Raw genomic sequence first — 25,650 nt, forward strand, 5'->3', positions numbered from 1 at the left:
TCAGATAAGAGCATATTTCATTATGGAAATACGGTGGACTGTTCCTTTAACCTAATTAGACAACCCATTTCAGCTGGTGCTTTAGGCCCTGTGACAAACATGTACATTTTGTGATGTCCACAGTGGGCCAATCAAAATAGGCCTTCAAGTGTACATGGCATTTGGGACCGAGTGCATTCAGTGCTATGGTTCTGTGCAGTCGATAATTAGTGTTGTGTAATATAGCAAGATGGATAATAAACATACAGTACTCGTACAATAGATTCTTAAACATTTGGCTGTGTGAACAACACTACAAATAAATACCTTTTTTATGTTTAATCATTTTTATCCCCTGCTGGCCGAAAGGCCCGAGGGGGGATTGCCATGGCGATTTCCATCTATCCGTCCGTCCCGGGAATGGTGCTGAAATCAGCTCCTCTCTCAATTTTTGGAGGAATTTCACAAAACTGGGCAGGATTCTTTGTTATATGTTGTTAATACGCATATTGCAATTTCATTAAATTGGGTCACATTTTACCGGAGTTCCAGCCCTTGGTTAACAAAATTATACTTTGACAATTTCATGAGTGTGTTTTCCTTCTGAAATCAACTCCTCTCACAATTTTTGGAGGAATTTCACCAAATTTGGCAAAAGGCTTTGTTCTATGACTGTAGTACGCATGTTATTTTGTTCAATTCAGTCACATTTTTACCAGAGTTGTGGCCCTTGATTAACAACCTTGTACTTTGACAATTTCATGAAGGTGTGCTCGCCTTCTGACATCAACTCCTCTCTCAATTTTTGGACGAGTTTCTCGCAGCTCAGCAAAAGGCCTTGTTATATGACGGTAATACGCATGTTGCAATTTAATTTTGTTTGTGAAAATTTTACCAGAGTTTTGACCCTTGATTAAATAACTTGTACTTTGACAATTTCATGAGGGTGTACGTTCTTCTGACATCAACTCCTCTCACAGTTTGTGGAGGAATTTCACCAAACTTGGCAAAAGGCTTTGTTATATGACAGTTATACGCAGACTGAAATTTCATATAATTTGGGCAAATTTTACCAGAGTTATGCCCTTGATTATTAACAAACTTGTACTTTGGCAGTCTCATCAAGGTGTGCTTGCTTTCTGAAATCAACTTCCCACACGATTATTTATTATCCCCCGCTGGCCGAAAGGCCTGAAGGGGGATTATGTCGTGGCGATGTCCGTCCGTCCCTAGAAGGGCACTCACCTTCTGAAATCAACTCCTCCCACAATTTTTGGAGGAATTTCACTAAACTTGGCAGGATTCTTTGTTGTTACATGTTGGTAATACATGTACTGCAATTTCATTCAATTCGGTCACATTTTACCAGAGTTATGGCCTAGTTGCCAGCGGGGGATATTGTGCTCTCAGAGCACTCTTGTATGAATGTGTAAGAGACGGTTAGCATAAAATTTTAAGATTCACGTTGGCTGTAATTCATCATTACCGCTTCACCAACTACATCCTGGTGCTTTTCTCTCCCTCTGCTCCCTTTTTTTGTCTTTCTCCCTATTAGAATGAGGCTCTGAACTTGTGTAATAAGATTAACAATGCCATTGACCGTGTAGAATACATGTTTACCTCTGAGTTCGAGGCAGAAGTAGAGGAGTCCGAGTCCGTCACCCTTCAGCAGTACTACAGAGAAGCCATGATTCAGGGCTACAACTTCGCCTTTGAGGTTTGCATGCACAGGTTTTAATTCATCTCCTGCAATGCCTGTAATAAATTAAAGCAGATATTATGCTTTTATTGATTTTTCTGTTATAGTTAAACTAAACTATTCAATTTAGACTTGATCAAAACCAGCAAGTGTTTTTTAATTATTATTTAAAATGTATTATTAAAATTAAACCAACAAATGATTTTTAAAAAAAATCTATAGTACCATAAAGAGGTGGTGAGACTGATGTCAGGAGAGTTCAGGCAGCGGATCGGGGAACGCTACATTGCCTTTGCTCGGAAGTGGATGAACTACGTCCTAACAAAGTGTGAGAGTGGAAGAGGTACCCGTCCCAGGTCAGCCCCTTTCCTGCTGTAGGCATCTACAGAGCCTCTGTACTGCTGTAGGCATCAAGGGGGGGCATTTTAAGAAATAATACTTTATTGATATGTTTGCCTTCTCTGCATATGGGTGTTTTAGGTGGGCAACGCAAGGCTTTGATTTCCTCCAAGCCATTGAACCTGTTTTTATCTCTGCACTGCCTGAAGACGATTTCCTGGTAAAGTGTGATCTCTGAAAATTAATTTCAGTTGTTTTTCTTAGATAGTAATAACAGTGCATTACATTTATATGGTGCTTTTATAGCACTCGATCATAGATGTGCGCACAAAAAAATGTTTTTTTTTTCTTTTTGAACTTTGTTTGTCAGAGTCTTCAGGCCCTGATGAATGAATGTATTGGCCATGTGATTGGGAAGCCGCACAGCCCTGTGAGCGGCCTGTACCTTGGTTAGTCTTTCTTTGACCTTTTTAGTGATTCTACACTGAAGCACAAAGTCAAGCAGAATTAATACCTTCACATTCAAAAATAATAATGTTTGTAGCTTTGCAGCAACAAGTAAATCAACTGCTTCTTTTTGAACATCTTTTTAAAATACTTTATTTTCAGCCTCTCGAAATAGTCCTCGGCCTGTCAAAGTTCCTCGATGCCACAGTGATCCTCCAAACCCATCGCTGTTCATTCCTAATACAGAGGGAGCCAGGTAGGTCACGTGTCCATACTTTTTGCCTAATTTATCATTATTAATGTTTTGTTTGACAATACTGCGTTTTAAGTAGCTAATTCTGTTAACCGATATTTAAAGATGTTAGCAATAGTTTGTTAAACAGGTCTTAAAGATAAATATAAACACAGTCTGTGACTAGGTATATCAGTCTTTAAGTAAAGTTGTGTGCAAATGTTTAAGACAAACCAAGCTTAAATAAATAAGTAAATAATCACATGGCTGATTTGCATTAGGTGGCACCTGTCAAACTCCATAAAAGGCAAATCTTACAGGGCTAAAATGAGAGTACACACACGGTCCTTGTAGGCTCATCACAAGGCAACCGTCTTGGTTAATGCACCAGGGCAATTACTTTGGACTAACAGGGAGGGAGCCATAACTTTTTTTTTTTAAATTGGCCACTGGGTCATAAAACCTGCATGTTTAGAATCACCAGTCAAATCTGATACACGCCTCTTTAAAAGATTGGTGTCTTGCGTCCTAAATAAAGTTTAAAAAGCTTTCTTTACCCAACAGGTTATACTTCTACGATACATGCACAAGGTTACTACAAGGTTGCTATACTTCTACTATGCATGCACAACTGCACATTTGCATCAGTGCAACAACACAATTGGCTTAACTAGTTCCTGGTTCAGCAGATGATTGGCTTTTTGGGGAGAAAAAAGATGCATACAGCTGCCATCTTTGGCGTTCTAGATTTTTCCCATCAATTTCTATTGAGGATTCTTAAAGTGGGATGTCTCCTCTCTTTTAACATCTCTGGAACATAGAAAAATAGACTTTCTCAGAGTTAGAAGTGAAAGTGAAATTTGGGACACTAGTTTCAATTTAGATCTTCTGAAAACAGTTGGTCAAAATTATACATACAGGGCCAAAAATTTACAAACACCCATTTAGATTATTCACTAGTGCTCAGTCAGTCAGTCAGTTGGTCGGGTTCAATGCCCGAACTGATAAGCGCATCATCATTTTTTTTAATTGGCTAATCAGACACAAGGTATGCCACCACTCTTGCCGGAGCGGTTGGGGGTTAAGTGCCTTGCTCAAGAGCACGTAAGCCAGTCCTGCTGGTCCAGGGAATCGAACCAGCAACCTTTTGGTCCCAAAACTGTTTCTCTAACCATTAGGCCATGGCTTCCCCAAAATTACTTCCTCAGTAGTGCTAAAAGTTTATTTAAAAAAAAAAAAGTATTTTAACTTGCCAAGGCCTCTTAACTTTGTTAGTGATCATGATTGACTATGGCTGGTAGCTGCTCTGTGCCAACACAGAAAGGTTTGTTTGAAAGCACTCAGTGGATTGACCATCATACAGTGCAGTACAAAAGTCCAAAGAACCAAGTACAGATCTGATAAAGATCGTAGATTTACACAAGTCAGGAATGTCTCTTGGAGCCATTTCTAAAACAATTGCAGGTTCAAAGATCATCAGTTCAAGCAATTGCTTGTTCCTAGAAGTTGTTGGAAGAAGACCCAAACTGTCACCGTCAGCTGAAATGAAATTGCTTTGGAGTCAGAAACAACCCAAGAACTGGAAGCTGCTGGTACACTGTCTATAGTCAAGCATGACTGGCCTCCCCATGGACTGAGAGGCTGCTGTCCAAGAAAGAAGCCCCTGCTCCAAAATTGATACCTTTAGGCCTGACTAAAATTTGCAGCTGACCACATGGACAAAGAGAGAGCTTTCTGGAGGAAAGTTTTATGGTTGGATGAAAGATTGAGTTATTTGCCCACAGTGACCAGAGGTACAGAGCAACACTACCAGCTGTCAAGCATGGTGGTGCATCATGCTCTGAGGTTGTTTTGCTGTCAGTGGACCTCAAGATTCTTCAGAACCTCAAACCATCAGCTAGAGGGTTGAAACTTGGACACAGTTGGGTGTTGCAACAGTACGGTGACCCCAAACACACATCAAAGCTGGTTGTAAAACGGATAAAGCATTCTAACATTAAGCTTAAAGCTCATAGGCAACAGTTTTAATTTTATGCACATTTGATACTTTTATATGTTAAACCCTCTGTAATTTTCTTCTGGTCCCAAGAAGTATTGTTAATAAGTAATAATTAAAATAAGTTAGCGCGGATCGCGGCGAATTTCTGTTCGGCTATTTTCGTGACCACTTGGCGCGTGATGTCATTTAAGCCAAACAAATCGCTTGAGTCGAGTCCACTTCCGTTTACTTACGTTGCAGTTCAGCTTGAGTGCAGACGTGCGTTTGGGCGCGAGTCTTGTTGAGGTCTGGGGTCACCGTGATCAGAGTCGGCCGAGTCGCTGTCCGATTCCGAGGCTGTACGGTCAAACCAGTGAGCCGCGTTCACCGATTGCTACGCAACAGCCATAGGTTCATACATATATGGTTTCACCTCTCGATATTTAATTTGGAGAGTTCCTACTTCAAAATCGCTATCGCTTTCAGACATTTTACACAACCTCTCACGACCAAAGTCTGTACGCGTGTGCTCGGTTCGCAGGTTAACACAGAGCTGCTCCCAGTCCGTTTGGCTTAAATGACGTCACGACGACGGTCCCCTGGCGGTGAAAGTGCACATAAGTGAGATGTAAACAAACCTTCAGAAATTGGGCAAAACAGTATATTTTAACCGTTTTATTCAATTTTAGGGTGCAAATTAAACACTAGGAAAATTGAATTTGCTTTTTGGGTTGTTCTTCTAGACAATAAAGTTGATATTTTGCGTTTCACCTCGGACCATTGCCTATGACCTTTAAAACAAGCCCTGACCTCAACTCTATCAAAAATATGTGGACTGTGTTTAAGTGCCAGGAAAAAAAACACATTTAATAGAACTGTCAGTTCTGCCAAGAAGAATAGTCAAATGGGGAAGCTATGGCCTAAAGGATAGAGACGCAGCTTTGGGACCAAAAGTTTGCCGGTTTGATTCCCTGCACCAGCAGGAAAGTGTGGTGAGAGGGGAACACTTTCCCCTCCCTCTACATGGCTGAAGCGTCCTTGATAATGGTATCTAACCCCAAACGGTTTCCCATTCATGTGTTCACTGGGATAGGTTAAATGCAGAGGAAAAAATTTCACTGTACTCTAATGTACATGTGATGAGTAAAGGCTTAAAATTTCCCCTTCCTAATAAAAAAAATAATAATCCAACCAGAATTCTGTCAGAAGCTTGTTGATGGCTGCCAATACTGTCTGGTAAGGGCTGTTTAACCAAATATTAGGTGCGCTGTATATTTTCGACCCTGTATGCACATTTCCAAAAAAGGTGGGATGCTGTATAAAATATAAAAGCAAAAAGCACAACAATTTGCAAATCATGGACACCCTGTATTTCACTGAAAATAATACAAAGACAACATATTTGTCAAAACAGAAATTTTATTGTTTAAAAAAAATATATATGCTCATTTTGAATTTGATGCCAGCAACATGTTTCAGAAAGTTGGGACAGGGGCATGTTTACCACTGTGTTGCATCACCTCTACTTTTAACAACACTCCTGTAAATGTTTGGGAACCGAGGAGACCAATTGCTGTAGTTTTGAAATCATTCTTGCCTGATGTAGGGGGAAGCCATGACCTAAAGTTTAGAGAAGCAGTTTGGGGACCAAAAAGTTGTCGGTTTGATTCCCTGGACCAGCAGGAATGGCTGAAGTGCCCTTGAGCAAGGCACCTAACCCCAAACTGCTCCCCAAACTGCTCTGGGCATGTTGTACGTCACTCTGGATAAGAGTGTCTGCTAAAGTGTCAGATTTAAAAAAAAAAAAAATGCCTCATGTAGGATTTCAGTTGCTCAGCAGTTCAGAGTCTCCTTTGTTGTATTTTGTTTCTCATAATGTGCTAAATGTTTTCAGTGGGTGACCGGTCTGGACTTTAGTACCTAGACACTTTTACTATGGAGCCATGCAGTTGTAATGTGTGCATGGCTCCATAGCCAATTTTGGCATTGTTCACTGAAATAAGCAAGGCCTTCTCTGACAAAATATATTTACTGGATAGCAGCATATGTTGCCCCAAAACCTCTATACATCTTTCAGCACTGATGGTGCCTTCCCAGATGTGGTGATGCAAGCTACCTATGTCATGTGCACTAGTGCACCCCCATACCATCACAGATGCTGGCTTTTGAATTGTGTGCTGATAATATGCCGGATGGTCCCTCTCCTCTGTCCATGATTTTCAAAAATAATTTATTTCAATTCCTTAGACCACAGGACAGTTTTCCACTTAACCTCAGTCTTTAGTGAATGAGCTCAGGCCCAGAGACGGTGGCAGTGTTTCTGGATATTGTTTCTTCTTTGCGTGGTGCAATTTTAACTTGCATTTGTGGATCCTGGAAAGAACTGTATTCAGACAATGGTTTGCAGAAATGTTCCTGAGCACATTTCCACTACAGAATTGTCTATTTTTGTCCCTCGCTGGCCGAAAGGCCTGAAGGGGGATTATATCGTGGCAATGTCCGTCCGTCCCAGGAAGGTGCTCACCTTCTGAAATCAACTACTCTCTCAGTTTTTGGCGGAATTTCACAGAACTTGGCAGGATTCTTTGTCAGTACTACACACATTGTAATTTCATTAAATTAGTTCCCATTTTACCAGAGTTACAGCCCTTGATTAACAAAATTATACTTTGACAATTTCATGAGTGTTTTCCTTCTGAAATCAACTCCTCTCGCAATTTTTGGAGGAATTTCACCAAACTTGACAAAAGGCATTGTTATATAACTGTAGTACGCATATTGTAATTCTGTTAAATTCGGTCGCATTTTACTAGAGTTGTGGCCCTTGATTAATAGCCTTGTACTTTCTGAATTTCATGAAGGTGTGCTCGCCTTCTGACATCAACTCCTCTCATAGTTTTTGGATGAATTTCTCGAAGCTTGGCAAAAGGCCTTGTTATATGATGGTAATATGCATATTATGATTTAATTTCATTTGTGAAAATTTTACCAGAGTTTTGACCCTTGATTAAATAACTTTTGTACTTTGACAATTTCATGAGGGTGTACATTCTTCTGAAGTCAACTCCTCTCTGTTTGTGGAGGAATTTCACCAAACTTGGCAAAAGGCTTTGTTATATGACAGTTATACACACATTGAAATTGTTTAATTTGGGCAAATTTTACCAGAGTTATGCCCTTGATTAACAACACACTTGTACTTTGGCAATTTCATCAAGGTGTGCTTGCTTTCTGAAATCAACTTCCCTCACAATTTTTATTATCCCCAGCTGGCCAAAAGGCCCGAAGGGGGATTATGTCGTGGCGATGTCCGTCCCGGGAAGGGTACTCACCTTCTGAAATCAACTCCTCTCACAATTTTTGGAGGAATTTCACTAAACTTGGCAAGATTCTTTGTTATATGTCGGTAATACGAATATTGCAATTTCGTTTAAGTCAGTCACATTTTACCAGAGTGATGGCCTAGTTGCCAGCGGGGGATATTGTGCTCTCAGAGCACTCTTGTTATTAGTGTCTGAGGGCCCAAAGATCATGGGCATTGGTTTTTTTTTTTTTTTTTGGCCTTGTCCCTTGCATACCGAGATTTCTCTGAATTGACCACTTTCACATTAACCATAATGCTTTGCACCTTGGGGTGTAACCAAAATATCAACAAACCAAAACAACACGATGTCGCACACTGACAGTAATTTTTCGAATTTAAATCTCTCTAAAACCTTCAAAGAAGTGTTAAAACTAACTCAACCATAGCTTCAAGAAATCTGCAAAGCCTTTTCTGTGGACTTTGAGAAATCAAACGGCAAAAAGCGCTTGTAAATATTGTATCGAATGCTTTGAACATCTGTACTTTGGGTGACCAGTGAGTCAGCAGCCTTCTTCATCTGTGTTCCAGATGAAGAAGTGTGGAACGGGTGTTCCAACAATTACTTATCTGCACAAGTTAAAAGATTGGCAGAAGAACTTCAAAAGATCGATACTGATCATAAAAGAATCCACAGTGAAATCGTTTTTGCTGGGTGCTGGTTAAGACGAGAAAGCCGTAAGAAAATACAAAATGCTTTGTGCATGGGAACACAAGCAAGGAACTCACTTGGTCAAATAAGTACTGTAAACACTGCAGAATTGTCAAATTTCTTTTTTAAGCTGATTTTGATTTCCTTCACTCTGAATTTCCTAGAGCTCATATGCTACTAGATTATGACAATCTTTGGGCTGTTAGGAAGCTGTTAGGACTACAGGGTCAAATACTACATTTGATCTACCTACATAAACACTAAGGCCCTGTCCACACGGCAACGGATTCAGGTGACTCCGATACAATTGCTTATCGTTTAGGCCTGGCGTCCACACGGCACCGGCGTTTTGGGTGCCCAAAACGCAATCTTTTTGAGAACGGGTTCCAGAGTGGAAAGATCTGGCAACGTTGCCGTTGTGAAGTCGTCTGGATGAGTAGAACGGATTTGTTTACGATGACGTCACAACCACATGACTGTGAGTGCTTCACGCTGGGTAGAAGTGTAATGAACTTGATGCGAGTTGTCAACAAATCCTATAACTTGGTTCATGAAACGCGCTTACAAAATATTTTCACTGTGAATATTTATTGTCTAATGGTACAAAGTGAGAGAGGGAGAGACTCTGCCCTTAGGGCAGAGTCAATCCCGCCAGCAAAAATAGGGAAAAAAAGGAGCGATCTCACCTCTTCAGGTGTTGGTTTACAGTAAGTCCTACAATACATTCCTCAAAAAGGGCATAGAAGAGCAAATTAATCCATCAACGTGTAGCATTCAATTTATTCCGGACCATTAAAGACGCCGCCTTCCGCGTAGAATCATACGTCATCCTCGCCACCATATTGGATAGGTCAAAGCGGAGAATAAAGATTCATGTGCTGCGTTTAACTGTACCAACAGGTTTACCGTCCAAACGGGATCACATGGGATTACCTTTCACAGGTGAGACTGGAAAAATACTTTTCATTGTATTTGGTCATTATAATGTAATTTTATGAACAGATTTTCCTGACTTTGTGGCTAATATGAAGTCTCGCGCATAATAGTTTATGCGCATGCGTCCTTACTACTTCTATTCTTCTGGTGTCTCCGAAGGGACTGTCTTACAGCGCCCCTAGAGGTGTGGCATGTGTATTGCATCGTTTTCAGCAAGCGTTGCGTTGCCATATGGACCTGATATTTTACTGATCGTTGCCCATTTGGACGCGACATATTTTTAAATAACATCTCGTTGCCGTTGTCGTATGGATGTAGCCTAAAACGGGAAGGACATGTAAGCTTACTTACACTGCATCATTTGCACTTTGTTTTGGGAGTTGATCCTTCAATAAAGTCGTCCTTTTCAGTTCTTTGACTTGTACTTGTTTTCGCACTTTTTATGACTAAACACAAAGACAGAGGGGTTGTAGGCTTCGTGACCTGGATCATCAGACTTCACTCCACCACTGAAGTGTGCAGAACAGACACGTGATGTCTGTTGGTGTAAGATTTTGACGGCGAAGTCCGTCTAGCCACGCTTTGACGCTTAGCCTCTTTAGGTAGGCTATAAAACTTTTAAAACAGGATTCCTTTTATGGTTATTTGAACAAGTTGGTGCACAGCAAAAGTCATTTTTTCCCCCCCATGTGAATTCGAAGAAATGACTGAGGTTATCTGACTTGGTAAACAATCATAACACCTGTTTACCCCCCAAAGTGCAAACCATTATGGCTTTGTGAAAGTAGAGAATATTTTGATGATATCAAAAATGATCAATGATGTGATCCCCAAATTCTTTGCAATTTTATTATACCCCTGCGCCAAAGGAGGGTATATTGGTTTACGGGTGTCTGTCCATATCTCAATCCATCTGAAACACCCTTTTTCTCAGCAACCACAAATCATAGCCACTTGGTGTCAGACTTCAGCTTGGGGTTTTATACCGTGTATACCATTTTCAAGTCTGTCGCACATCAGCTTCCTGTTTACCAACTGAATGTATTTGACGCTATTTCAAATTGACAGTTTACCAGGATGCTATTTGAAATCCCTGGGTAGAACACTGCTGTTTACTTACTTGTTTCATGGTTAATTATTTGTTGAAGTCAGCATTCGTAATAAGTGTCCTATTCCTTCGATTGCTTGCGTTCTGACATAAGTGAGAGCGTAAGTGAACATTAGCTCACAGTTGATCTTGTTGTGAACGTTATTCTTAAATTGTTGCACTGTTTGCCCATGCAGTCTTTCAAAGAGCGGTGAACCCCTCCCCATCTTTACTTCTGAAAGACTCCACCTCTCTGGGATGCTCTTTTTACAGTATACTCAATCATGTTCCTGACCTGCTGCCAATTAACCTAATTAGTTGTGAGATGGGTATGGTATTCCATGGGTAAATGCGGGTTCAATGAGAAGTATTTGGAAGACGAGTATCATGGCTGGCTGAAACCATCTGGCGATGAGGCACAATATGAATTTTGTCACAAAACATTCAAACTTGTGATAGTGGGTTGTCATGCACTGGATTCTCACGAGATCTGAAAAGCGCAAGCACTCGAGAAAGTACAATGTCTGAGTTTGCTGCTACTGCTAGTTTGGCTGTATGTACTAGAGATGATTTTGTTTACTCTGGCAAAGCCTTCAGGCCCCACTGCCAGTCATCAGAGAACATTCAGTACTTTTTCACCATGCTGAAGGCAGAAGTACCAAGGGTTTTTGCATACAATAAGTCAACTCTACTCGACACCATTTCAAAAGAGAACACAATCTACAGGAAAATGTTTCCTGATCCTGAAAGTGCAAAATAATTCATCTGTGGAAGGGACAAGACAGCTTACCTTATGTGGGTTGCACTAGCTCCTTACATGAGAAAAGGAGATAATCTCAAGCGTGAATGAAGATTCGTTTGTCATTATGTTCTGAGCAGATACTGCCCTGCCAAAAAAAAAAAGTTGCGCACTAAAAGGCAGGTTGGCCTGCCTTTTGCTTTGTTTACAGCATGGCATTATTTCGATAAACTTGTGCAATGTCACAACATTTACTTCCATCCAGACTTGTATTAATTTTTCACCGAGATCTTGTGTTGAGGATGGGTGGGTCGAACCACTGTGTAAAGATTCGACTTGAAGCATTTAAGTGATCTCTGATCACAGTCGGTCAGAATCTTTTTCCAACCACATTTTTCCACTAAGTTAACAGCTCACCACTATCCTTCCAGGTTTTAATAAAGCCTTGGTCAGTTCCTAACCCAATTCCAGTCATTTCAGCAATCTCTTTAGTTTTTTTCTTTACTTGATGCAGGCCAATAATTTGACCTTTTGAAACACAGTAACATCTTTTGACATGTTTGTTTAAGAAATGAGAAGCTACTCACTGGATCAGTTAGGCTTAAAAGAATTGTTGCCAGCTGAAACACAATCACTGCACTAATTATCCAATCAAAGACTCTTATGTATTTGCTTATTTAAATCCAAATTGCGGCTTTTTTTTTTTTTTGGCTGGGCAGTGTACATCTACGGTATCACTTGCAAAAATATTTTGTTTAATACATCAAATAAGCATCATTAATTTTTTTAATACTTCCCTAAACATGTACAGAGCAAATCCCGAGACAGTAATTACTGTACTTCCTTTTCAGAGATACTGGTGTTGCAGCTGGTGTCTTAATCCTTGGTCTAATTATCTCATCCCATTCCAAGCAGACACTTGTTTATAGGGTTGAAAGATGCGTGTTTCTGCACATATGATCTGTGTCACATTTTTTTTTTCTATTAACAAATTTGCTACTTGAGGTTTAGATCTCTGTTTTTCTCAGAACTTTGTATAAGTTGCAGTTAAAAAAAAAAAAGTGTGCGCGCGCATACTATTCTATGTAGGAATACAGAGTTAGAGTTAAGTCTCAAGACATTTTCTATATTGACTTGGACTTGTCTCAGAATTATTGGTATTTGTCACTTGCACTTGTCTCGATCTTGGGCATTAGTCTTGTTAAATATGACTTTAATCTCAACCAGTGTTGTGGTCGAGTCACTAAACCTAGAGTCCGAGTCTAGTCTCGAGTCCCCAGTGTTCAAGTCCAAGTCATTAAAAAAAAAAAATTGAGTGGAGTCTGACTCCAACCGCACCATTTGATGGTGGCTGTTTTAGTGCCATTAACATTACTTTGTTCCTAAACATGACGTATGAAAAGGTGAATGTGCGTTCTCTGTCAGGGAGTGCGAAGTATTCTGTCAGAGATGGTTGGGAGACGGATGTAAGATTAAGACAGAGCTATTAATACAAGTGAAGACAGGTAAACAATCCAGAAGAGCAGGTAAAATCGTAAAACAGTGAAACAAGCAGTAGGTCGAGCGAGGTACAAACAGGCTATTGTAGACTCGGCAGAATCAAAGACGAGAAACAGGAACTCAGGATCAGGAAACCAAACAAGGAAATAAGGCTCGGTAATGTGTCAGCAATATGTGTCACTCAATACTTCGCAAAGTAAGTGTGTTTTCACAGTTTTCTATATAGGTGTGCTGATTGCACCTTAATCCTGTGCAGGTGCGAGTCGTTTATGGCATGCGTGCTGTGAGAGTCCACTTGGCATGCGTGCTGTCCGAAACGCGCCCAAGAGTCTATCTGATGCACGCGCGAAGGTGCGCAGGTGTGACACTCTTGCACGAAATTACTACAAAAATTAGTGTAGATATAAATATGCCAAATTATTATGCCGTGTTACAAATAAAGAGAAAATCCAAGTCCTCGTTTCCAATTTACGAGTCCTAATGCGGTTAATGCACAAGTCCAAATCAGAGTCATCAGTGCTCAAGTCCAAGTCGATTCACGAGTCTTTAAAATTAGGGCACGAGTCAGATTCGAGTACTACAAGCCTGATCTCAACCAAGAATTTGTAAAAGAAAATAATATATATTTTTTTATATATTGTCCAGAGTTTGACAAGAAGTAATTCTATGGCATTTAAACAGTATCATTAATAGAGCATGAAGTTGGCCGACATGACTGAACAGAACAGTATACAAGTGGGCGTTCTTATCAACAGGGCATGAAGTGCACTGAATTGAGCGCCCACAAAGCTGTTCACGAACATGAAGCAGTGAATCAAGCATGCAGAGAAGCTTCTTTAACATTTTGTTTTGCTGGGTAACTAACACAAACCATTAGGTCACCATTTAAAAAAAAAAAAGGTATGCTTATATACAGTTAGGTCCATAACTATTTGGATATCAACACAATTCCAAATAGTTTTGCCTCTGTACTCCATCACAATGGATTTGAAACAAAGCCATCAAGATGTAATTGAAGTATACACTTTCAGCTTCATTTCCAGGGATTTAACAAAAATTTTGCATTAACCATTTAGGAATTTTTGTTTTTTTGTTTTTACACATAGTCCCTCCATTTTCAAATGCTCAAAAATAATTTGCCAGACTAACAATTACAAATATGTGTAATTATTAATATTGGGATGCAAATCCTTTGTAGTCGATGACTGACTGCCTGAAATCTGGAACCAATGGACATCACCAAATGCTGGAGTTTCCTCCCTTGAGATGCTTTACCAAGCCTTTATTTCGGCCGCCTTCAGTTGATGCTTGTTTGTGGATCTTTTTGCCTTCGCTTTTTTCTTCAGTAAATGAAAAGCATGCTCAGTTGGGTCGACTGACTCAACCATTTCAGAACATTTCATTTCTTTACCTGAAGATGCTCTTGGGTCGTTTTTGCAGTATATTTAGAATCATCATCCATCTGTACTGTGAAGCACCATCATCAATTTTGCAGCATTTGACTGAATCTGAGCAGAAAGTATAGCTCTATATACTTCAGAATTCATCTTACTACTACTGTCAGCGGTCGCATCAATAAATACCAGTGGTCCCAGTTCCACTGGCAGCCTTACATGCCCATGTCCATCATGTTTGACCAGATGATGTGGTATTCATTTAGCTCATGAGTCCTTCCTTTTCTTCTCCCTACTTTTCTCTTCCCAACATTCTGGTACAAGTTAATCTTGGTTTCATCTGTCCGAAGAATCTTGTTCCAGAACTGGAAAGGCTTTCTAGCAAAGTCTTATCTGGCCTGTCTCTTCTTGAGTGTTACCTGTAGTTTGCATCTGTATTCATATTCATAAAGGTGTCTCTTGATTGTAGACCTTGACAACGATGGGCCTACCCCCTCGAGAGTGTTCTTGACTTGGCTAGATGTTGTGAAAGGGTTTTTCTTTAACAAGAAAAGAATGCTATGATCATCCATTTTAGTTATCTTCTGTGGTCTTCTGGGCCTCTTGGTGTTGCTGAGTACTTGTAAACTGTGTCCAGAGTTTATTATAAAAAGAAAAACAATGTCCCTGGGCACTGACCTCTTGCTCTCTCCGAGGTTCAAATAATGCACTCGGAGTACAAATCATGACATCACCGACTCCAAACATGACTTGCGGAGGCTATTGGAGCTTGTGAACACATCGCTTCTAAATTGTTATAAACAACACTTAAGATGCAATGTGTCAAGCGTTTGGGTGGAAAATACAGGGTTCCCCCAGGTTCTGAAAAATATTCCCCACTTTTTTCCTTGAAAAGTCAAGTCAGAGAAGTATTCTTCACTTTTTCTTATTTTTTCTTCACTTAGTCTTTTTTTTCCCTTAGTGGTAACTAAAGACTTATCCAAGTGGACTTTATGCAGGTTTATACCAAACGAATGGGCACGATTCAAATATTTGTACGGATACAGGCCTCTCCATTCCATATAAAATTTGGGCTCCACTCTAGCCTCTAATAAGAGAGGCTTGATTTTGGGCAGCCTGTGCACCATCAGGCTAAAATAAACCTCTTTAGTTTGAACTTACTTCCGGTTATTTTCGCATGGAATTATTCAAAAGACGTATTAGGATTCCCTTTACTTCAACACAACTTGATTTACAATTGAACAGAGTCAAGAAGACTCTTGGAACAACCAACAGTGAAGGAATCCGAATTTCCTATCAATTTACAAACCGAACACAGAATGACACTGCGTTTTTCATCACACGTTCATCACGGGGAGTCAACATGCCACACCCCCGAAACATAGAGACCTTCAGTTGCTTGCTGGCTGACAGCACTTTCGCTTTTGCTTTCTTTTTTTCTTCTTCCTTTAAAAACCAACCCTTGTATTATTGACACTGTCCGATGTGCTAGGCGGGGACAGTAGGGGCTCCGAGTGTGCCTCCCCCGTGGCTGTTTCAGCCCTTAAATCATCTTCAGTGTTTGAAGAAGCCAGGCCAAAAAACTTCACCGGCTTAGACTGCACCATTGTTTGATTCACACAGAGAGAATTACACCACCAGACTAGGCTGATTAAGACGCACCGTGATTGGTCAAAAGCTTGGCGCTCATTTGGTCATTATATGGAGTCGATTTTTATTGGTCACAAGCACGTGCATTGTTTATACTCTGGCTTCCCGCCGTCCCTTCACTGGGGTTGGATTTCAGCAAACGGAGGGATTTGTGGAGTGATTTCTACAAAAGATGACTTGTGATAATGATAAAGATGACATACATTCGTCACTATGACGACTGCTAGTAATTTTCTCTTGGTCACTGAGGGATTCTGTTCGTCAGTGACGAGCGCCAGTGGGAACCCTGTAAATAAGCCTGATCATTGATCATTTTATGCGATATGCTTTTGTTTGCTTTTCTCAGTGAATAAAAACAATCTTTTTAGATGGCAAGAATCGTGTTATGGCAGCGGGATTTTTTTAGTATCGGTGTCAGTACTGCGTATGTGTTATCTAGCCAAGTGAGATTTAAACTTCATAAAAGTGAAGTCTATTGATTTGTGGATTTTGTTGCCAGTAAAAATCACATGGTATGGCCTCGATATTTCTGCTCTTGAAGTCTTCTTCAAACGGTGGCTTATGATCCCTTCACCCCTGCCCTGTGGAAGTTATTATTGACATCACTGACTGTTGTTTTTGGAGGTGTTTTCACAGTGGGAAACATTTCACAATGTTTGTCATCACTGCTATGTTTTCCTTGGCTGACCTGTTCGATGTCTGGTTATTAGTACACCAGTGGTTGCAGCCTTCGCAATGCAGCCTTCGCAAGCGAAACACGGGGTTTGAACCAAGAGTAGAAATTCAGAGCTAGTAATTCTTAACACAGTGTTTAGTCACATTCTAGTATTTTTGATCACTTGAAAAATGAGTGGTTTCAAATAAAAGGTGGCATGTAAATTTTTAACACATCTAGATGTAAATATCAGGAAATCAAAAATAAAATTACCCCTGTGATGACCTGGCGACTTGTCCAGGGTGTACCCCGCCTTTCGCCCGCAGTCAGCTGGGATAGGCTCCAGCTTGCCTGCGACCCTGTAGAACAGGATAAAGCGGCTAGAAATAATGATGAAAAATGAAATTCTGATCCATCATCTCATTCATTCTTTTGATGTCAAACACGGATGTCTTCAGTGTATAGCAAAAAACAAAAGAACTGGTCATTACAATACTTTCAGAGGGGACTGTAGTTCTTTCTTCGAGAAGACATAGCCTAATCATTGACGAAATGTAAGAATGAAGCCAAGTAGTAATGACCTGGACCTGAAAAGGATTTTAATGGTTTTTGGTCTTGTACTCAATAGTGACTTGGCCTTCACACACTTAAAAATTTGTTCTTCACTCAATCTCTGCTTGTCCTGCTCATGGACTCGTCTTGGACTTGACAGTGGTGGTCTTGACTACAGCCCTATCCTCTAGTGCACACATGCCGAAACCTACATTTGTTGTATTTGCTATAAATACCTTCATGTCACGTCTCTGATCACCGAGTGCCTGTTGGGTCAGTGGGAGTTCTCGATAATGGAATTCCGGCAGTTATATCGTGTTCATTGAACCACGCTTCTATAACTAGACTTCTATTTCACTACATTTAAACACCAAGAGCAGTGTCTATCTCCTGCATAGTCCCTTCCCTTGATGTGTTTTGAGCTCATGTTGCAGATCCATGCATATGTTGTGGTGCCTTTTGTGACCTAAACACTGCTCCCTATCCGGTGAGGGAGGCATCTATGGTGGCTGTCTCTGTCCAATGGGAACTCAAGTTCAAAAGTTTCATATGTATAAAGTACAGTGTACAAAGTAAAATGAAATTCTTACTTGAATACTTCTCCACAGACCAGACAATTAGGGTTAGAGCAGTGCAACAATATAGTGAATAACTACTAAGTACAAAATACTCGCGACTGTGAGAGAGCTAACAATGTCTAACAATATTTAACATAACATTCAACATTTAACATGAGGTAGTAAAGTGTTGTGACAGAGCAAGTCAAGTCAAAGTCCCTCTCATGCCAGAATCTGGGCTTCCCAGGCAGTCTCCTGTCCCAGTACTAACCAAATCTTTGAGGCACATGGGTGCAGCACCGATCTCTGTTTCGATAGCCCTCGACCTCTCGCCTATACAGCTAGGGTTACAGTGGGGGGGGCTAGTCCTCTGGTAACCATGAGAGTTTGACTTCCCCACTCGCAGCGTGTCTTGTCAGATGGTAGTAGGTACCGTTTTTATGATGGTCTTTGGTATGACCCGACCACGAGTAGAACTCACAATCTCCCAGTCGAGAGGCGGACACGCTAACCACTACGCCAGCTCATGGTTGGTGACGGATCAAAGTAGCATATAAAGTGTCGCTGTGAGTAGTATATGGGGATTGCAATACAGAGAAAGTGGCAGCAATCTAAGAGAAGTAGTAGTGAATGATTAAAGTGATAGGGCAGTGATGAGCTTGGAGAAATCAGTACAAAGGATAACTTGTGAATGACAGTGCAAAGTTTGCTATTAAAATTCCCATCTGTCTCTATATTCCTAGACATTCCCCTTTCCTGAGAAAGGTTTCATGTCTTCAGTGGATAAAGGTCTGTGCTCCATTTGCTGATATGAGAAGTTTTTGTCTTTTGATCAAATCTGGAGTTGATGATCTATCTCTGAAAGTCAGTTAGTTCCATCAGGCTAAAGCAAATTACTACCATGGCTGCAATCAACAGTCCCACCTCTTCAGCCACATTCGGACATAGTGGTGGGCTAACGTGTTGCAGCATTATGATTTGCATCATCCTGTGGAACAAGAGTGATCACTCACTGAATCTATCTCTACACTGATAAATTGTGTGATTTGTGTTGGGAAGTCCTTTCGTGAGCTCACCCTGAGACGGAGAAGAGACTTCTTCAGGGTCTGAAATTGATGAGGCCTTGCTCCCTGAGAAGGCTGGGCAAACAGTAGAACTGGAGATTGTATCCCTGTGATGTAGTCGCTGTTCATTTGTCTCTCATTGTTGGGCTCCATAGGCCTCGATTAGTGCTCAATCTGTGAGGTAGATCAGGGGCTCTGGGTGAGTGAGTCCTTGTGTATACGGCCCAGCTGAGACCTGTAAAATAACTAGCTTTAGGGCTTGGGCCACAGTGTCTTCCTATATTCAGTTCATTTTTAACATGATTGTCCAGAGCCTGCCAGCTGTGTTTGTGAGATAGCAGAAGGCTGATCCTGGCCCCTGCCTGGATGCTATTGATTCCAAGTAACATGGCTCAATTGCCATTTCCCATGTGATCTGCATAACCAGGCCCTCCAGTACTGCCATTCCCCATGAGCACAGGTAGCCAGATCCCACCACGGGCGATTGCTCTAAGACAACGAGGGAGGCTCAGCCTCCTCTAAAAATGACTAACATCGTGTAGGATGAATTGCGCTAGGCTTATGTTATAGCCGACCTTATAACATTGCTATTTCAGATCCAGAATCATAGAAATATATGTGCTCAACCCAACTACAGTGCGAAATCATTCCGTTATAACTTTCCCCAGTTCGCCTAATGTGTGCGTTAGTTTTTCCCCCTCGTGACAGCGCGATGCAGCCCAGCCTCAGTGCACTTCAGTGGCATTTGGGAGCTATGCGCTTTTCAATCTCAAAATGCAAGACGATTATTGGACAAATACTGCGAAAACGCCCACCCCACGGAGTCCCACGGACTCCCAGCCTCAGTGGACTTCAATGGCATTTGGGAGCTATGCGCTTTTCAATCTCAAAATGCAAGACTGTTATTGGACAAATACTGCGAAAATGCCCGCCCACGGACTCCGAGCCTCATGGTGGGAGGGACATGGCAGTTTCCGCGAGGAGACTGGTGATTGGTGAAAGCGGCCGGATATTTTCTTTGATTGACAGCTCGTTTCAAATATAGACGGGCAGCGGTGAATTTCAGTTCAGTCCCATGCGGATTCGCAAGTGCTGTGGTGTATTGTAAGAGATCAGCTTACATTTCGATTTCATTCATTAGATACGGTTTCTACCAGCTTTTTTAGTTTGTATATATTTTCATTGAAAATAAAGTGTAAATATAGTGTTGTCAAGTTTGCTATCTTAGTTCCAGAAATTTCATTTATTTGGGTGACTGAACTTGAACTTGAGGGGGCTAGTCAGCTAGCAAGAAAGCTGCGCACGGATGCCAAGCATTGCTGATTTAATTTTGGCGAAGCCATTTGCCAGTCTTCCTTTCGAGGAAAAAATTAAAATTAAAGAGCAGGGTAGACCAACGCCTCAAATTGACTTGGTGAAAAAGGTAGGGAATAATACTCGTTCCTTTCAGCTCTCCTGGTACGAGAAAGTGAATTGGCTAACAGCAAGTGACCCACATCAACAACAGTAAATAGGCTACTTTAGTAATATGTCATGGATGGACCAAAAATATAGAATCTATTTAAAATGTTTATGCTGAGTATATTATATTGGAATATATATTTTTCTGGATATGAATTAAACACAGCTACAATTTGTAAAACATTTTAAACAAAAACACAGCCGAGAACATTTCACACTACAGACCTGGATTAAAAGTGAAGGGTTATCAAAATTGTCAATAAAACATTTCTCAGTCAAAATAAGTAAAATATAGGGAAAGTGTCATTGAATGAAATGTGTGGCACCCAGCTCTATGTTTGGCTCCCCAAGGTCAGTGCTTGTGCCTATTCCAGAACACTCTGCTGTTACTGCTGAGGTTCCTGACAAAGAGCTGCTTTCAATAATGATCAGTTTTTAAACAACATGCCACAATTTTAAAATATAAAATATTAAAATATACCCCCCCCCCCAACACCACCATGTATATTGGACAGTAGGCTAATGGGCCAAAAGAACCTGTTATTTCACAGTTTGTGACCCTTCCAACAATCAGCCAGATCAGAGGCAAGAGTATGGGCAAAATTGATGTTTTTTCTTTTAAAATCTGGAAATATCGTAACCGACCAGCCTCCCCTGTTTGAAAGACTACCAGCCACCACTGGATCCCACCCCTGCTTGATTTGAAAAGTGCCACCACCTTTTAACACGAGTGCAACACCGTATCAGACTTTATACAACATAATATCTCTAGGATCTGTGGTTCAGAATGTCAGGGTGTTTGCTGTCCTTTTTTAGGTTCTTCTGTCTTCTCTTGAAAAAGTCTCCTTCTTCTTAGGTTTCTTATATTAATTTAAAAATAAAAAGCATCTGATATTTTTTGCTTGAATTAACAGTTGCTGCTTTATTATAATGTAATTTGGATATCAGTTTGTTTATTTTGTTGCTTGTGTGAATTTTATAGCAGAAAAACAGCTTTGAATAGTTTAAAAGATCCGCATGATTTTGGTTTATACTACTTGCAGGCAGTGGCATTTATCAAGCTTTTAGTAAAGTTGTGTATCAATGTTTGTTTAACCCAACCCGAACTAAAAATATCCACCAGATTTACAAAAGTTTCCAAAACACCAATTTTTGTCATATTTACGTGTATATGTTGTTGAATGCCAATCATCCTAAATTCCCAAGCGAATGCATGGCACAGCTGATTTGCATGTAGTAACGCCCATAAAACTCCATAAAGGTTCAAGTAAGGATGAAAAACACAGTGAAGGTAAAGCCTGAAAAACAAAAGTGGAAATTATTTTTGACTCCCACCTCTGCTAATAAGAATATTTAATATGTAACATTTAATAATAAAAAGTGAGCAGTTACTCCTCCATCAGCTGAGGCATTTATTTATGACTGACAACTATGCAGACGCAGACAGACAGATCGGCACATCCTTCAATTAAATAGCACCATTTCTTTTGTCATAATCCATAATTAGTTTTATTTGTCTTAACTGGATTTGTGCTGGCTCGCTTTCTTTTTTTTTTCTTTAACTAATTGCCAATAATCTACAATGACAAGTTTTTGCAAAATTTTCTCAATGGTATTTTTAGTCCCTGACCGAGTGAACGAGCATGAAGATGTGCATTTTATAGTGACAAAGCATTTCTTGAAGTTCTCTGGAAACTGGAGTCTGTTAACTGCTGTCAGTGTAAATAAAATAAGCAATTTAACCTCAACAGTATATTCCATATATAGAAGTGCAGTAATCCATGCAATTTAAATGATTTGAAGTTGATCAAGTTGAGATTTACATTTAGTCTTTTTATGTGTAAATTTACACACACACACAAGCACACTTATGATGCAAACATTTTTCTGAATTTACGTGGTTTTCATGAATAGCAAATTTCTTGTGTGAGCGCTAATACTAACATTTACACGTGTTCATATCCAGCTTGATAAATGAGACACTTTCTTATTAAAGTTTGTAAGTTGCAGGTTGCCAGGTCAGATCAAATGGACAGCCATGTTGATGGATTTATACTGTTATGTATTGCAAATTTGTACGTTCAAAACACTTAGACTCAGTTTGCTTGTAGCTTGTACACATTGGTAAGAAAGAACTTTCCAAGAATAAGATTAGCAGTTTTGGTGCAGCTCCACTGATAGTGTTGTTTGGATTCTTCCAGTGTCCATGAGAATGACCGTCTTTCATCGGTGGCAGCTGAATTGCACTTCAGATCCCTCAGTCGGCACTCGAGCCCCACAGAAGACCGAGAAGGTAAGATCTGTGTCCAAGAGTAATCACGTTATATTTAATTACCTTGGGCGACCCCATTGCTCAGGGTTTCCCCATCCATGTTTGAAATAAAAGTGACGATTAAGTGTAAGTGACTATTAATGACTACAGGTATTTCATCTCAAAAAAAAAAAAAAAGCAGCAAATTCTCTCTGCACTGCTGAGGCCATTTTCTTCCTGTTGAGAACACTTACCTAGAGGCAGCACTACCCTGGCTGTTGTGCACTGCTTGCACTGTACTTAATAGTTCAATCAAATTCACATTTTGACCCCACGTAGACAACTATATGCTCTGATAAATGACAGGAATGGAAAAGAATCAATCAAGTTCCCACTGCAATCCAATTTGAAACATCAATTGTAAAACTAGAAGGAAAAAATAAACAGGGTAAAACACCTCTAACTTAATCCATTGACAAATGGTCTGTAGAACAATCTTTGAGAAGATTGAATGCTTAAAACATGCTATAATGTGTTATTATTTATTATTAACCCTTTGGTGACTGACCCCTTGAAAATGGTTCCTCCAGGAACCATGACGTTTCAGTTGTCAAGACAACGGAAAAACTAAAATACAAATACAAATACAAGAGCATTTTGTTTTGTGCACAAGAGCATTGTGACGTATCTTTCTGTTTTTGTATTTTAGTTTTTCCGTTGTCTTGACAACTGAAACGTCATCGTTCCTGGAGGAACCATTTTCAAGGGGTCAGTCACCAAAGGGTTAATAATAGTAATATTATTATTATTATTATACATACAGGACACTTTTTCCATGGAATGAAAACATGTATTCTGTTCCCTTCTAGTGAGTTTATTGATGGTGTGCAGTATTGTTAGCATATCGCTTATCCTCTGATAAGTGGACATTACGCCACTCAAACATTACACCACTCTCCCCAATGGGGATATGCTGCCCTTGATATATATCTTGGCATTGAGTTAACCACTTTCTTCTCTTCAAGACTCTGAAGACAGTCGTCAGTTGTCCACAGGTTTATTGAATCGAAAAAAGGGTGAAACTGAGAACATACAAAGAGCATAATCAGACAGACTGCTGACTACAAACCTCCTTTACATATGCAGACATATTACCATCATGAACTAAATTATTCACTTTCAATCCTTTTTAACTCTCCCGTGTTTACATCCGTATTATGTATTTATTTGTTTTTAAACTATCGCACTAATTACCCCTAACTTTATTTTTAACATGTTAATCTTTGGATGATATAATAATTTTAAGTCTGATGTCCACTTTGACTAAGCTAAGGTGACAAGTTTCTCCAGATTCTCTAATACTATTGAAGAATATAGTGAAATCTTGAATACAGATGAAGAACAAAACAACTTCAATTATAATCAAAATGTTTATTTTTTGGCAGTCAATAAACTGTTACATAAAATGCAGCTACATCTACTTCATCAGCTGACTTCATCGTTATTAAAAAAACAGCAGCTAGCAGCACTCATTGACAGTCTTGGCATTTCTATTGAAAATAACTTTTATCCAAATCTCATCAACCTAATCATGTAGGGGCCTACTGAATAGAAATTGTACAAATCTAGTTATTTAGTGCGGGTTAGGCACAACAAATAGTGTGTGTGTATGTATGTATGTGTGTATATATATATATATATATATATATATATAGAGAGAGAGAGAGAGAGAGAGAGAGAGAGAGATGCAAGTACGAATTTTTCATGGGGCGGGATGGTTTGGAACAGGTCATCTAAAATTGGGATAACATTTACCCGGGACGGGTATTTGAGGCAGGTCGTCTAGCTTAAGCTTGATTAGCGTTGTTACGCACGCAGTTTGTTTTTTTAAGCAGCTGTCAAACGCAGAGTCAACTTTACGATCTGCGATTATAATGTCTTAAGCAAGGCTGAGAAACGGTGGACTAAGACGTATTTATTTTTCTATATCAACACAATGACAGAATAAATTTGCGTTCAAAACGTACTTACCTTTCCCTCTAGACCTTTTTAGCCACGCATCCAGCATGGAGCCGCTTGCAACTCTCTTCATCGCCATTTGTGAGTCACATGATGGTATGAACCATTCACAGTCCATGGAACACTCTATTGGCCCTTTTCCACTACCCTTTTTCAGCTCACTTCAGCTCGCTTCAGCTCACTTCAGCCCGACACGGCTCGCGTTTTGACTACCAAAGAACAGCACGACTCAGCTCGCTTCAGCCCTGCTTAGCCCCTAAAACTCGCACGGTTTTGGAGTGGGGCTGAAGCGAGCCAAACCGAGCCGAGTGAGGTTAGGGGCGTGAGGAGACACTCCCCTGTGCACTGATTGGTGAGGAGGAGTGTCCTCACATGCCCACACACGCCCCGCGAGCACGCTGGGATCTGTAAACACCGTAAACCCGGAAGAAGAAGAATTACGAATTACGAGAATTTCTGAAGCCTTATGCGCCTCGCCTCATCTATACGCTCTTGCCAGTATCTGTTGGTGTTGTCGGTGACAACAAGCCACAGCACCAAGACCAGCAACACTAACGACTCCATGTCCTCCATGTTTATTGTTTACTATTCGGGTTGTGAGACTACCGCTTAAAAGCTCACTGATGTCACTGTTTGCGCCGCCTAACGACATCATGTGATGTCCACCCACTTTCGCTAACTCCACCCAATGTGTCCACCCACTTCCAGCCAGCACGGTTCAGCGCGGTTGTAGTCGAAATGCAACTCTAACAGCCCCGCTCAGCTCGATTCAGCACGGCACGGCTCAGCCCGACTCAGACGCGTTTGTAGTGGAAAAGCGGCATAAGCCAATCAGAGTAGGGCGTACATATGGCACAAGGGGCAGTAATGGCTGCACTCATGCCGAGGATGTAAACAAAGTTGACGCGGCAACGGACATACATGACATAGTGGATGTAATTTACGTTCACAACTTTTTTTTGCCGTCAGAAATATTTAATATTAAATTTTGTGACTCGACTGACAATAGCCGGCGGCATAACAAGCCACAGACGGCGATTTGCCGCCGGTGACCGGCTACTTTTGAGACCGCAGCTGTGTATTTATACTAAAACATTT

General features: G+C 40.4%; 1 protein-coding gene across 7 annotated transcripts in view; it reads left to right on the forward strand.

Moving 5' to 3' along the window:
* Positions 1-25,650, forward strand: part of map3k4 (mitogen-activated protein kinase kinase kinase 4) — a 216,237-nt gene that overhangs the window by 170,788 nt on the left and 19,799 nt on the right. For all 7 annotated transcript variants that reach the window (XM_060916493.1, XM_060916494.1, XM_060916495.1 and 4 more), the window contains 6 exons: positions 1,535-1,696; positions 1,901-2,034; positions 2,159-2,237; positions 2,388-2,466; positions 2,627-2,720; positions 22,484-22,575. In XM_060916493.1, the coding sequence (XP_060772476.1) occupies positions 1,535-1,696; positions 1,901-2,034; positions 2,159-2,237; positions 2,388-2,466; positions 2,627-2,720; positions 22,484-22,575 (640 nt within the window). The remainder of the gene's footprint in view (positions 1-1,534; positions 1,697-1,900; positions 2,035-2,158; positions 2,238-2,387; positions 2,467-2,626; positions 2,721-22,483; positions 22,576-25,650) is intronic.

This window comes from Neoarius graeffei, chromosome 3 (genome assembly GCF_027579695.1).
Source record: "Neoarius graeffei isolate fNeoGra1 chromosome 3, fNeoGra1.pri, whole genome shotgun sequence".
NCBI lineage: Eukaryota > Metazoa > Chordata > Actinopteri > Siluriformes > Ariidae > Neoarius > Neoarius graeffei.